Source organism: Xiphophorus couchianus, chromosome 18 (assembly GCF_001444195.1).
Source record: "Xiphophorus couchianus chromosome 18, X_couchianus-1.0, whole genome shotgun sequence".
Taxonomy (NCBI): domain Eukaryota; kingdom Metazoa; phylum Chordata; class Actinopteri; order Cyprinodontiformes; family Poeciliidae; genus Xiphophorus; species Xiphophorus couchianus.
The window spans coordinates 23,828,409-23,843,323 of record NC_040245.1 but is presented as its reverse complement, the minus strand read 5'-3'; the positions used below and the strand labels follow the sequence as shown (position 1 = coordinate 23,843,323).

Sequence of the window (14,915 nt, the reverse complement as noted above, 5' to 3'; positions counted from 1 at the left end):
AACTCTAAGCAGCAACATTTTTTTGATGTAGGAATAACATTATGACCTGATATAAAGCTCAAAGTCAATTTTCCAGAAAATCCTCCACCCCCGCCTTTAAAATCATAGAGAAATTTTCACATTTTAATGTTTTAGAAACCACAATGTAGAGGTTGTCAAATTGCAAAGCACTGTGTGTGTATATCAAAAGATCCATTTTAGTTTCTATGTTCAGAGTAACACAAGTACCTGTGTACTCATTAACCCACTCAAGTACACCCCCACAAGCAGTCTCCAGTGGCACATTAAACACATCTGATGACCCCGTACAGGACAAATCAATAAAATCAATGTCATACAAACACGGAACAAAAAATAAACAACAAAATAGACAAAACAAAAGAAAAATATGTGAAAAGGTTTTTTTTTTTTTCTTTTTGTATTTCTTTTTGGAAGCCAAGGGTCTTTAGACAGTTTATTGGAAAATTTACAGCAGTTCATGTCCTGCATTTTAATAAAACCAATATTTTACAGCTGCTGCATGAGGATTTGATTGGAGGCCATGAACCCCCTACAAGCCTCTAATTGGTTATTTATCTAGAGAACATGGCATTTAGCTGACGCTACTTAAACTAAACCAGTGTAACGTTGTGTGAATGCTTACATATGGCAGCATATATAAACATGGATGTACCACCTTTATGCACACAAACCGGCTACAACCAGGCATAAATCTGCTGGAGGCATCTCCCTACCATCTGGAGAAGTAATAACAATCTGGAACCTAAGGCAATATCCTCCCCTGTTCTATTTCAACACAACCCTCCCTGCACACACACCCCTACACCTCAAACACACACACACGCATTCCTGGTTATCTTCTCTTCTTCTTTTCCCCGTCCTACAGCCGCTTGTGTTTTTTTATTTGTCCTTTCTTCCACCATTTACTTCAGTGTGGTTTCCAACACCACTTCCTCCTCACAGATCTATACGGTCTGTTCGTATGTGGAGACCGTCTCCTACTCGGATAGACTCGGGCCACATGGCCAGTGAGTCTGCCCATAATGAGATCTCAGGAGGAAAAAGGAGTGGCATAAAAAGGTGGTAGAGGGCAGGAAAGAGGGAAAGAAGAGCCAGGGGTTAATCTCCATTCTGACCCACTCAAATGTGGGAAACATCTGCAATAGCTTCCCCTCATCCAACTTTAAGTCTAACTGTCACTTCGACCCTTCTTGAAGTACCCCTCCCGTTTGTTCATTAGCTATGTACCATTACTGTTCATTAAGCAGATCAGAGGCATGATAATCCCCTTTTGACAGCATTCCTGCTGTGCTTGCAGAGCCGTCGCTATTGTGGGGAGGCTGAAGGAGAAGTGAGGATACTCAGAGAAGGACTTCTAGGTTGGAAAGGAAAACCAAAAGCACAGCGGATAGCAGTGAAGGTAAAAAAGATACAGTGCCCTTGCTGGGTTATGGTTTATTTTTAAATAAAGTGCAGAAGGCACATAATATATTCATGCGTTCACTACCTATTATAGCGCCTTAAAGTTGCTATAACTTTAGGGAGCAAAGAAAAAGTTTTCAAGAAGTATTTAACAAAATGAAGTTAATCATACACAACTACAGTATGTTTTGTAATATTCCAATAGCAATAGGCCAAAAATAAATCTTGACATGAACAGGAGATAAAATAAGATATAACTTTATTAATCCCCCATTGGGGAAATTACAATTGACAAGTAATAGCAACAAAAGAGATGCTCTCCATAATAATAACGGTGTAGTCTCATGATAATGCCACAGCATCTTGCAATATAAAGCTATCTTAAACTATTATAATATTCATAAATCAGTCTCAAAATCTAGCCAAATCAATGTAAGGAATTGATTCTTCATCTGTCCACTCAATATTCTTCATTATGCAAAAAAATCTGAAATTTGTGTACGTTTCTCCAATTTTGATTTATTTTCAATTAATTACTCAATTAATTGCTTTTTAAAATACTAAAAGTTGTTGTTTTATTTAGGTTATTTAATTTAACAAACAAGAACATGACTGTAAATAAACCTAGCATGTCTTAGCATACAATTGTGAAGTGTACATATGATGCAACCAAAAAACAATAATCATAACTGGATCTAGAAAGGGTGATCAGTTGAGCAACATCTTCTTGAGGGTTTCTGTGGTGTCAGTCAGAACTCGAATCTCTGGGAACCAACGCTTCTGAGGGATAAGGTGTCACAAGGAATTGATCACCCACTCAGAAAGGACCTTTGGGGTAATGTCAGAACTGTGTCACTTCATTCAGTCAATGAAAAATGGATTCTATTTTTTTTTTCTGAAATACCTTCCTTGGACTCTGTTAGCTCCATTTTCTAAAGATGCCAACAGTCTGCCAATGCTAGATAGCTGGCTCACTACATTTAAATATCCAACATTATGTAAGGCTTGTATTAACACAAAGTTAAATAAAACCTTATATGGATAACAACAAGATTATAAATTAACATATTGGCCATCCTTGCCACCAACCTCAGGATTAGCAGCTATTTTGGACTAGATTTTTGGTTTATTAAAGTGTCTTGTGAGAAGTATTTCTTCAAAATTTAAACCGAAGTAAGATAATCTTCGCTACATAAAATTTCATGTGTAGCTAAATTACTCTGCTGTTAGTTAATCTTATTCGGCTTGATTCATCAGGTTTCCTACAGTGAATAAGTACTTTGACCATCACTCCTACAGTAAAAATGAGTCATGTTTTTATCAAACACATTTATTTTTTATTCAGTTCAATGCTAACTCATGTCCACCACTGAAATTGACAACAATGGATACCTGAGCACCAGAATACGACCTAGAAGAAGAGAATGTAGTTCAATGAATCACATTTTCTGTTCTAGTAAATCACATGGATGGTACAAACATTTCCTATTTTGACAGAACAGTTTGTCCAATAAGAGCATAAATGGTTCAGTTATGGTTTTGGTTAACACGATCTTCAGAATCCTCGGATCTCAATCTGGTGAAGAATCTGTGCAATATGCTGCAAAAACAACTTGGATAGAAGACTAGATTTCACAACTTGACATGATCAACATGATCTGATTCTTTGGCGCCATATACCATAGCATACACCTTCAGGACTCTAGTGGAGTCCATGCTCTGACGGAACAGGGATCTTTTAGCAACAAAAGTGAGACACTATGCTACACACTACAATGGGCTTTGGTCATAATCTTATGCTTGATCATTTATGTCGGGTTGTTTTTGTCTTTCTCTTAGACGCACCTAATTTCCTGGAAATGTTTTTATAAAATAACCATTTAAATAAGTTTTCTGATGGCCAGTGCATGCTCTGCCAGCAGGGAGCTGTTCTGTAATCAAAGAGAAAGTCAACACTAAAGGGAGCTTTATTGTCACTCCGACGACGAGACCAGGGGTGCTCCGCAGGATAAAACTGCACTTCCCCTGAGCTTTGCTTGTAGCATAAACAAGCTGATTTAAGCAGACATGAAAAAAAACCTTAAAATCTGAAGTCCAATAAATAAACAAAAAACAGCTATGATTAAAAAAAGCAGAGAATGAGGAGCTTTATTTCTAGAAGATATTACACATAAAAAAATATGTGTTTCTCTCAGCAATATTTATTGAAGCAGAGTCGAGAGAACACAAGTCTCTCAGAGAAATCAAGAGGGGAGTTATTGCCCCTCGTCTTGTTACAGAGTAACAGAAGGGACAGGAAGGATATGTATTAAGACAGTTTGTGTTCCCGTGCTCAACAAATTTGACAGCCCAGCCAGTGTTTGTGTATTTCTTTTTAAAAGGTAATCAAGGGACCCGACAGTCCTACATCTCATACTGTAATAATGTTTGCAAGAGTGCAGACGAGTAAACAGTCCATGTGCAGAGTGGGTAAAATCCCTGTCTCTTTCAGGCAAAGCATCTCAGGTACAGATATTAAAGAGGGCATGAAGACTCTTTCAGCTGTAGGATGAGGCTAGGTTTGGCCTCTTCATTTATGGGGGAAATGATAGCGCCTCTCTGCCCTCTAAAGAAGAAGAAATACGATGGTCTTCCGCATCAGATTGAGTGTAGGTTGTTTACTAATCCCAATTGAATCACTCAAATTAATCAGAATTAAGAATAAACATGATCTTTTTGAAATTTGGTGACTATTTGGCTCACCGATGTATTCAATCCCATGGTTAACAATGTTGAAATCTAGTGAGGGTTGTCCAAAACTTTTATTAGCCACGTTGATAGATACACCTCGTTTGTGTGGGATTGGTTCCCATTTTTGCTTTTTGCAGCTACCTTAGCTCTTCATGACAGATTCAGTAAGGTATAAAAACATTCCTCAGCAATGTAATTCCTCATTCATTATAGACAAGGTAGAATCTCACACATATGTGATGTAAATAGTCAGTTCAAGAACATCTCTAGGGTGCTTTATGAGATTTGGGGATTGTGGACAAGTTTGAGATGATTAAAGTAGCCAACAAAAGACTGGTACACTGTTGTCATGTGGAGGAACGATACTGTGGTAGGCTGTAGTATTTCTATGTTAATTTATGTATAGTTGGTGCTAATGGACACTTAATAAGTTGCCACCAAAAAAAATGTCACACTCTAATAACTGGCATTGCTTCTATAAGCTTCTGCAATGTCACAAGATGTATTTTGTATCGGTTTTGCGTTAATTGTTCACCAAAATCTGACTGATTCATATGTGAAAATGATGTCTCATGCTTTCCGAACCACTCAGCCTGACAAAGCTTGGCATTGTCATCTTACAAAGTCCTCTTGTTGTTAGGGAAGAATCAATCCATTGATGTAATAAACTGGTCTTTCAGTATATTCAGGTGATCAGCTGATCTCTGAACCCTGCAATTGTACTGTAGTTTCTGCAATCTCCTTAGATGTTTTCTCTGCTTCATGCCAATGATTTGACCCTTCTTAAACAGACTAGCACCTTTTCCATGAGCACAGGATGTGTCTTTCCACATTGTTGTTTAAGACAGAAGCTACTCATAGCATTAGCTGAGTTTAAATAATGTTTTGCCAGCAGGAAGACAGTTGTCCAAGTAGTAACTATTCAATATCAAGTTTGTACCTATTTGCTCAGCAAGATTCAAGTTGCAACTTTTCTTTTGGCCTTGCAGTATATACATGTATATATATATATATATATATATATATATATCAAGCATTAGAGCAAAAGTTCTAATGCTTCACTTGTGAAAGTAAATCTGTTAAGCTTCTCCTTGGCACTTAGACAACAAGTTTGAGTGCTACTCTGCAGGACAGGACAAGTAATAAAAAGATGGAGCAAGGCAGTGTTCCAAAAATAGGAGTGTTCTTTAAAGAAGGCATTTGGTAAACTACGGGAAACTCTTCTATTTGGAAGGTGATGGGGAGCACTTGAAGTCTGTGATAGATTGGATCCCTTTCATTAATCTGAGATGACTTTTCTGTCCTCGTGCTGTTTTGCAGCTCTTACAACAAAGTTTAAGGTGACTCTAGCACTTCTGAGAACATCAGAAACTGAGGTGAGACGCATTGTTGCATTTTTTCCCATGCCATGGTGAATATTTACACAATAAGTAATAAGTAATAGGTAATGCAAAAGCATCTTAGTGTTTTTGCAAAGGAGAGTTACACCCATATCTTTTTGTATAAGTTTTTGTCTTTTATGGTACTCATGTGTAGCTCTGGATTGGATAAGACATCAGAGAATTCTTTTGGTTTGGTTTTTCTCGCAGGTAAATATGATCTGTGTGTATCCTCTCGTGTCTTTTTGACCCATAAGTCGAGGATGAGAGCAAAAGTTCTTTATTGTAGTGTATATGAGAACTCACTTGTTACTTCACTGCAGACAAGAGAAAGCAGCATGTTTCTGTATGGAGTGTGTGCAGGGTCTGTTTACATACAGCCATCATCGGCATGAATATCTAATCATTTTGGGCTATTACCAATGCATTTGAACCGATCATCTTTGGGCTTCTATGTTAGAATGTGGAACAAACATCAATGGATTTTAAAAAGAACAGTTTTCATGCTTTTTGTTTTTACTATAGATTTCCTTTTTTTATTTTCCCAGAAAATCCTCAGTAAATTCAAAGTTGTGCATCAAATTCTTGTTATTAAAATTCATTTAAATGTATTGTTGTATAGTCAACATCATATATAGACCTAAATTAATATGTGGTTAATGCAAATTATGTTTGTATAAAATCCTGCTCAGTGACATGTGTACTCGCATACATATGTATGAGTAATTTGTAATGTACACCTGCCTGTACAGTTCTCTCTCGAAGTACAAAGCCCAGCCAAATGTGTCCTCGCAATCTTTCGCCATTACCATGGAAACGGTGAACATGCACAGGACGTTCTTATTTACCTATGCAAATAACTTCCTGCAGCTCTCATAGTTGTCAGTCACGTCATTTGGTAAAAATCTTGATTGAAAGGGTGAAAAATGATAGTCTGTGCCAAGAAATGAAAAACCCTTACACACCACTTGCTTGTCCACATCTCAGCCAAGTGTTACCTTACCAATCAATACATTTTATAAACTATTACAGGCTATACATTGCTCCTTCTTTTAATACTGATGTCTGCTCTCTCAATCATCATAGTGCATGCCTTGCATTTTCAGCAAAGAAAGCAATCATTCAGAAACAGGTGTAAACTTTGAGAAACTGCAAGCACATTTCAGAGTAAGCCCCTCACAAGAATGAACTAAGTTATTTTACAACTGAGTCTAAGGTGCTGAAGAAGATTTAAAGTAATTAGGTGGGCATCCGGCTGCCCTTTATGCCCAAGTGCCAATTTCTTTGTTTAAGTGGTAACAACGAATGGGTAGAGGGTTGAACTCATTTTAGCAAGATCTTGCTTAAGCAGCCAACACGCTTAAATTGATGCTCCATTTGTTTGGTGCATCTAAAAATGCTTTAAGTGGTACAACTGTGAAGCAACTAATCACATTTGGTCAAATATCAGGTTTTACGCTTTCGTTTTTGAACTATATGTATTCTTAATGATGTACCTTTCTGATATTACATATATTGAGGTTGTGTTGATACAAACAGTGCTAGTTTTACTGTGCTATTGCATTAGGAGGGAGTAAGCTAACTTTTTTATTATTTCTTTTTCCATGCCACATGGCCACCTGTCCACTTTGGGATGCAAGTTTAATGTTCTTTACACAATCTATGAGTGATCGAATAATTGTAGCTGAAGTTATAAGAAAACAGGTTTTAACATCTTCTCTGCCATTTTTTTACTAGTCTAAGCAAACCATCTGCATATCGTGTCTTGAAATGAGATACTATTGGGTCCTGGTACTTAGGATGGACATTTCAAGCCAAAATACGAATCTCAAATTTAATAAATTATATGTTATTTTTTGATTTGCCAATCTCCACTCCTCCCCTACCCTGGTAAAAATCAGCTTTGCAACGGACGGTCTGGGCTCTTGGCTATTCAGAAACGATTGTTTCCTGGAGGCCTCGACTGTGTTGAGGATTTAAATGTTACCCAATCACTAACATTTGTCCATGACGTAGGTAATGTACCAGTTCAATGCCATAAAGCTGTTGGAAATTGTCTGCGCTGTAAACAACCATCCTCCACCGCCGATCCGACAGAAGTGGCTGTTAATGTTAATTCAGTATTTGGAAGCGCAGCCAACATGAACTGAACAACTTCTTTCACTTTCTCTGCTGCCATTCCTAAAACTACAAGCAGACTACAATTCTAAAACAGCGCAAAAAATCAACATCATTGTTCACAACTCCTCCTTCTGTTTGCTGATTGGCCCAGTAGAAATTCTATTGGAGTGAATCCAAGCGAAGGGGAAAAAAACACAGATTCTAGACTCCAAAATCAAAATGTACACAAAGCTATACATTTGCAGCAGTTCAAAGTTTTGTCTGTGAGAGAATTTGATATTAGGTGATGCACTGTAACAACCTTTATGTACCAGTGACTCATTATCCCAACAAGGTGCTGACAATAGAAAAAAATATCTCCTTATTGCTGCCACCCTGTGGTAGCAGTAACCCATTACATGTAGTGTGCTGAACTACATACTGGATTTACAATATCAAACTCCTTGTTACTGCCTCCTTGCATCATTACTACAATAATGCTTTGCAAATGGTTCACTAAGCTGGATATTGGGCTAACAATAGAAGGCTGTCTTTATTAGTATCACGTTTTGGTACCATACATACATTAACAGTAAAAAAAAAGAAAAAACATTATGTAGAGAAGACAGGCAATGCCTTTCCTAATTGCTAGGATATTTGTTAATGTTACTTAGTAGCAATAGCATGTTATGTGCTGTATATATTGTCTCAGAATTCCAGAGCTCATTTCCAAAATCTCTGGCTTAGCAGGAGATTAGATTGCATGAAATTAGGGATCTGAGGAAATACTGGAAAGTTATTTATTCAATATGTATCTTCCTGGGGCATTGAAATGCAAGGCAAATACACAATAGTTTCTGCAGTAATCTCTTTCCTTACTTTGATGGAATGCTAAGAAATGGTAAAAGCCTTCACATGCACAGGAAGGGAGTGATAATAATCGTCCTTCAGTTGTGGGGTAGGCGGGGAAGAAAAGGGCTTCCTTTACATCACTTTACCATGGTTATGAACATGAAAATTTCCTTTGTTACCCTAAGTCTACAAGTTAAATTTTGCAGTTAGTTCCTATCACTTCTGTTAGATGTCAAAAAAGAAGTTTTCTTGGAGTGTCGCATGTATTCCACAGTAAAGATGAGAAAATTGGAGTATTGGCGCGTGCAAGCTGATTTCTGTTTAGTCACATCCTGCATATTGCTTTTTTCCGATGTGCACAGAAACCATAAATCTGACATTAACCTTATGGAAGCCCCTAGAGAACTAAGTAATTAGCAAGATCATGTTTCAATGGAGGAGAGGAGAAATGGATGCATAAAAATAACACCAGAGATGTTTAAATGCATCTTCACGGACATTTTTGCTTTATTTTGCTTCATGCCAATGTAAAACATGCTAGTAGATGAGTTTACCTTGCATACAGCAATTGTCAAAATATCTGACAAGTAATAGGAAACAGGAAACACTTAGGCTCCTGTCTAATGACTGTTCATGAGTTACTCCATCTCCATGATTGTAGTGATGCGTCTGCATGTCTTCGGAAATGGGTGAGAGCAGTTTCCAGTAAAGCATTTAGCTGCTCTGAACAATGATATAATTCACCTACAAACGTTTCCCTCACTCACAGCGTTTAGCAGAGGCTACTTCCTGCCACAGAACAGGCATGCAATCAAACCTAAAACTTCTCGGCAATATAATTGAAATGGCAGAACAAGACAGAAGGAAACACCAGTAGTGATGAGCTCATAGACGTTGACCTTATTTAGCCTTGTTGCGATATAAAGCTATATAGCAACATACAGTACATAAAATGTTTGTTGTGTTTCTATTTAATAATTTTAATAACATTTTATATGAAGCCTAATATTTAAAAAGTAATAATAAAAACATTGTGTAAAACTGGATTTTTTTTGCCAGTTATCTCATAAATTTTATAGATTCATTGCATATGCAGTAAAATATTGCACACTTTTATTTTTTTGCAATTTTAATGATAGTGGCTTACAGATAAAGAAAACCTAAAATTTACTCTCTCGGATAATATCACATTAGACCAGTGCGTCTCAAACCTGGTCCTGGTCCCACTGCTCTGTCTCTGCTTCAGCAGACCTGATTCAAATGATAGCAATAGCTTCTGTGTGCCCCCAACTGCTGCAGGGTCCTGTAAATCACCCACTTTTTTCAGGTCAAGTATGTGGCAGTAGGGAAACACTGAATTACACCAGTCAAAAATTGTCATTATTGTCCTGGATTAGACCAATGGAAGCGGTGTCATCTAAAGCTTCTGGAGTTACACAGACTGATTTGCTAAAGTCATTTTGCGTTCACAGAGGAGAAGAGCAGGGAGAGAACACAGCCCTGTGGGTGCTGATGGCTGTTGTGCAGGAGAAGTCTGAATAAAAGGATTAAAAGTATTTAGTTAAATAACTACAGCTAAGAAGATGTCTTCTTTAACACTGTGACATCAGTACACCAATCTTCCTTTGTATAAAAGTAGATTCACACCTCATCTCTTTTCCCTGGAGAACTCCGCTCTAGGGTTTTATCAGCGTCAGAAAGACGCTGTCCGAGATGTGCTTTCCGAGCTGACTTTCAGGGAAGCAGAGAGGTGGCAGATCCACGAAAGTCTGAATTTCTTGTGCTGAGAAGGAGCAGCTTCTCTGTCTGTTTTGTTTGCCAGGGAGCGATCATTCGCCAGGTGGACAGACGGGAGCGGCACACGCAGTCCACGCTGTTGGATGCTTGATGGGCGTTCTTGTGTGTTTCCTCTGTCTACATCTCTGGTAAATTCCACAGAGAGCTGCTGGAATTCCAGGCAGGATATAAAAAAAATAAAAACTCTCTAAGATTATGAAAACCTGAGTTTGAGAGGACTATGTCATGCTTGGTAGGAATTGAAAGTGGCTGTAGCATAGCAGCAAAGTTCAGTGCAAACACAGACAAAAACAAATATTCTTGTCTGAAATGAATAGTTTTGCATTCAAGTTAATATTTTCTTATCAGGAGTGAGAAAAAGTATTTTAATGTTATTCCTTCAGGTATGACCAATTGTCAAATATGCAAACAGAATGGTAAATAGAACAACAAAGCACAACATTTTAAATTATCGACACCTGATCGACAAGCACCAAGCTACGGCCATATCCGTAGCTTGTCTGTTGTAAAGAACGTACGGCTTGTGGCTGCTGCAACATGAAGACCGTAGAAACTACGTAAAGGTTATATTTAGCTCCGCATCTCCCAGACAGCCCACTGAGTACACAGTATCCTTGCTCGGTTGCTATTTTGGTGAGAACTGTGCAGACTGGGAACAGCTCATGTTGTCTACTTCACCCATTGATTCCCACAGCATGTTTCCCTCAGTAATCTGTCAGACTAAATGAGAGCTGTGAGTTTTTTGGTACAGTGTGTGATGTTTCCTCTTATCCTCGTCAGTGTTTGAAGTTGCATTACATCAGGCTTTCCCATCCTGCCTCTAAAGCCAGTCTGTCATTGTGTTTCCATATGGGAGAACGAAGATGAGCACGAGGATATTAATTTTATTTTATTTTTTAACTTTCCCAACATATATACATGAGTGCAAAACACAGTCATATGAGCATTAACGGAGAATGATTCTACCAACAAAAACATGCTATGTGGATAGTATACAAGATGATTGGGTTATGCGCCACTGCAACCTCAACTCTGGGGCTTTCTCTTCTGAATCATAGATGAGGAAGCTGTGAACAGCTTGTTTGCTCTCTAAATTAAGTATTTCTCTCCTCTCTGTCTCCATATCTCTCCCCGAGAGTTATTTTAGTTTAGACTCTTTTTACCTGAAACCAAGCTGAAGCCTCACCATGTGAGGGTTTGTGTTTTTTTTTTCCCTTTTTAATATTATTATTTACTGACGTTTGTCCATGAGTGTCAGGAAGCTCTCTACCAGTAGTTGGTGTGAGCTGCACTCATCTTTAATGCATGCTGCCCTTGTGTGTTGGAAGTAACACCCTGTAAGCGAGAGGCTTTCCTGTTGGTTGGCCTCCTGTGGATTACAACCGGTTCCGATGCCCATCCTCGCACGTATCCGTACAGAAGCTCTCACTATTGACAGCACAATGCAAGCTTTGAACGTCTACAATTGCAATCTGCTGTTTAGCCTTTCATGTCTTCCTATCAATTTAGCATGAAAGACAAGTAAAACGTTTGAACATTATACGCACTGTGATATGCCAACACATTCACTTATGATTCATGATTATTTATCATCTTTCAAGATGGAACTCCCCACCCATAGCTAATTTGATTTAGGACCAGTAGGATCTCATGAAAGCATAATCTGAGATGCGTTTAGTATTTGCATACTAAAAAAGCATTGTAGGTGTGTTTTCTTTAAAAGCAATAACATAATAGTATCGGCCAATTTCAAGAGCAGCAGTGACACTGCTGTTTTTACACTACCAATTTTCTATTTGTGAAAAACTCATCCAAGGTATGTTTTGACCATGACGACAGCACTTTGACCATCAGTGGCCGAATGACAGGTTTTAGAAGTAACCGTGGTGTACAACTATGAACGAAAATGATAAGAAGCTACTGCAGAAACGTGCGCAGCAGTTCAGTGCTCTCTGTGTCAGAGGGGTTTGCAGTCAGATAGCAGCAAATGCAGGCAAGTAAAGATCAGGTGATTTTCATTTGAAGGTGCCAAAAGTCTATGCTGGAAAGACTTTGTGGAGCATCAATAATCTAACCTCAATGACTAATTTAAAGTTTATTACATACCGATTGCAAAGTATTATAAGTACTTGGTTAGTATTAGAAAGCAGAAATCAGATGTTTTTGGAAACAGTGTTGTAGAAACCATGAAGCTTTAATTTGCTCTGCTCCTGTAAGACTTCAGCCACAGGTACACCAAGGTGTTAGCCATTTTAACCCCGTCATTAGCAATAAAAACATTGTATTTTTTTCTGGAACTGCGGGATGCAGCTGCAGTCTGTTCACTTAGGTTGCTGTTGCTTTTAACGAAGATCAAACATAGTTACGTTTTTGTATTTTTGACAAAACTTATAGAGTCTATGGCCTTTAAAATTAAACCAAACCCAAAACTGTGGCTTAATATTCTGAGACCAAACCCAAGACCAAAAAAAAAAAAAACAACCCAAGACTGGTCTCGAGGCCTCAGTCCGTGATGAAGACAGATGTTCTTGCCTAAAGCCAAACATTTTGTTTTTTTAAGCAGAGAATATATCCCTAGTTATCTGAAATTCTCTAGCTTTAAATATCGGACTAAAGCATTCTACTCACAGCTACCTTACCCATTTGTTTTTACCACTTCCGATTTGTTCCATTTCTGGTACAATCCCAAATACTCTCCAATAACAAGACATCAGTGACAGAAAGATGTGAGCCTTGGAAATTGGGTCAATAAGCGTGCTGGAGAATTTTTGTTGTTTGTCAGAAATAATGATCTGTGACACGGAGCACATTCTTTTTATGCCCTCGGTTGGTTTGATTTTGTAACAACTCGGCATTCTGAACAAATAAAAAAAATCAGAGCTCAAGCTGCAGAGCTATTTTAGTGATATTTATCAGCAGTAAATCAGATGTAAGAGCACATACTGTTCCGCTGCATTACCTCTGTCTCTGTAAGTGATAGTTTGGCCCTGAATGGTTATCATTTATCCTGCACGCATACAGTCAAACAAGCACATTCTGCTTGGTGAGATTATCTTATCTCAGCGGAGTTACTGAATGTTTAGTAATGGTTCCAGCAAGGGTTTGATGAATGTACACAAAAACAAAATTAATCTTTATTTAGTGACATTCAGACTGTAGTGTTTCGGTTCCGTCTCTCATCTCCACTTATGTCGAGCTGAAGGCATCTTGGATGATAATGGAATAATAAATGAGTTGTCTTATCTGATTTCTTATACTCGCATATAAACAGTCAACACAGTGTCTATTTTTCCAGCCATCAGCTATTCTATCTCTCTAAATTGCTCTGTGTTTATCTGTCTGTTCAGGTAATACAGAGGTCTTTGTGAATGCCTCAGAAGTGCCTCCATTTTGGGGTCCTTCACATCAATTTACGACCTCTGCGTTGCCTCCGTGACCTCCGTGACCATTCAAACAAGGCTGGATCTTGGCAAATCTGGGAAACCTAATATCGGTGTGAAATCAATTTTGTTGCAAGTGTGGACTTAGTACTAGACAAATACATATACTGTATATATATATATATATATAAATATATATACAGCTTTCATACCCACTTCACAATGCTATATCATATCTAAAGTAAAATGTTTCTTAGCAATAGTTTACTTTTCTATACATTCACCAGGCACATTACACCTACTCTTAGCTTGGACCCCTTTTTCTCTCAGAATGGCCTCAATTCTATGTGATCTAGATTCAACAAGGTGTCTGAAACATTCCTCTGGGTTTCTGGTTAATATTGAAATGATGGCATCAAGCAGCTGCTGCTGATTTGTCAAGGGCTCAGCCATGATGAGAATCTCCCATTCCAGCACATTGCAAAGGTCCTCCGTTTGATTAAGATCTGCTCACAGTGGAGACGATTGAAGTACAGTGAACTCATTGTGAGGCTCCAGAAACCAGCGTGAGGTAAAGGGTTGGGGTTGTTGTGACCAGGAAATATTTGAATTATTTGAATTTCCTAAAAATAACTTTGCCCATTCTCCTTTGACATAAGACATCAGACAAGTACCACTCCAATTTTCCTCCTTTTTGGGGGGGGATTCACTCTAAACCCTGGTGATGAATGTAAAATTTCCAGTAGTTCAGCAGTTCCTGAAAAACTCAAACCAACCAACGACCAATGCCATGTTTGAAGTCACATAAATCAGATTTGCTCCCCATTCTGATGCTCAGTTTGAACCTAAGAAAGTTGCCCTCACCATGTCTAGATGCCTAACTGTGCTCAGCTGCTGCAGGCTGTGGCCTTGATAGATTATGAGTGGATTCACCATCTCCACCATGAGTTTCAGCCTCACAACAGGAGGAAACAACAGGAGATTGAGTTGGGTTTCAAATCCCTAAACCTTCCCTCTTTCCTTTCTTTCCTCCTCATCACTAAATACAACTTAGGACTTTCCCTAAATGTTGTGGCAAATATAGTTCATATTTGATCTGCATCCTTGAAAAATTGGTTTCTGAAACGGTATTTCTTTGCACAATTTGGAGGTGTGTGTGTGGTTTCTCCCTAGCTGGAAGCACTGAACCACAGACAAAACAAAATTATTTCTATGGGGAAGGAGCAAGAGACACATTTGTTTGTGTCATGTGCAA

The 14,915-nt window shown here is 38.3% G+C and overlaps 1 protein-coding gene across 2 annotated transcripts in view; it reads left to right on the top strand.

Moving 5' to 3' along the window:
- schip1 (schwannomin interacting protein 1) overlaps positions 1-14,915 on the top strand; it is a 265,176-nt gene that overhangs the window by 20,453 nt on the left and 229,808 nt on the right. The window contains exon 6 of one of the 2 annotated variants that reach the window (XM_028045403.1): positions 1,319-1,420. The exons of the other annotated variant lie outside the window; for it this stretch is intronic. Coding sequence (XP_027901204.1) covers positions 1,319-1,420 — 102 coding nt within the window. The remainder of the gene's footprint in view (positions 1-1,318; positions 1,421-14,915) is intronic. 2 annotated transcript variants of the gene reach the window in all.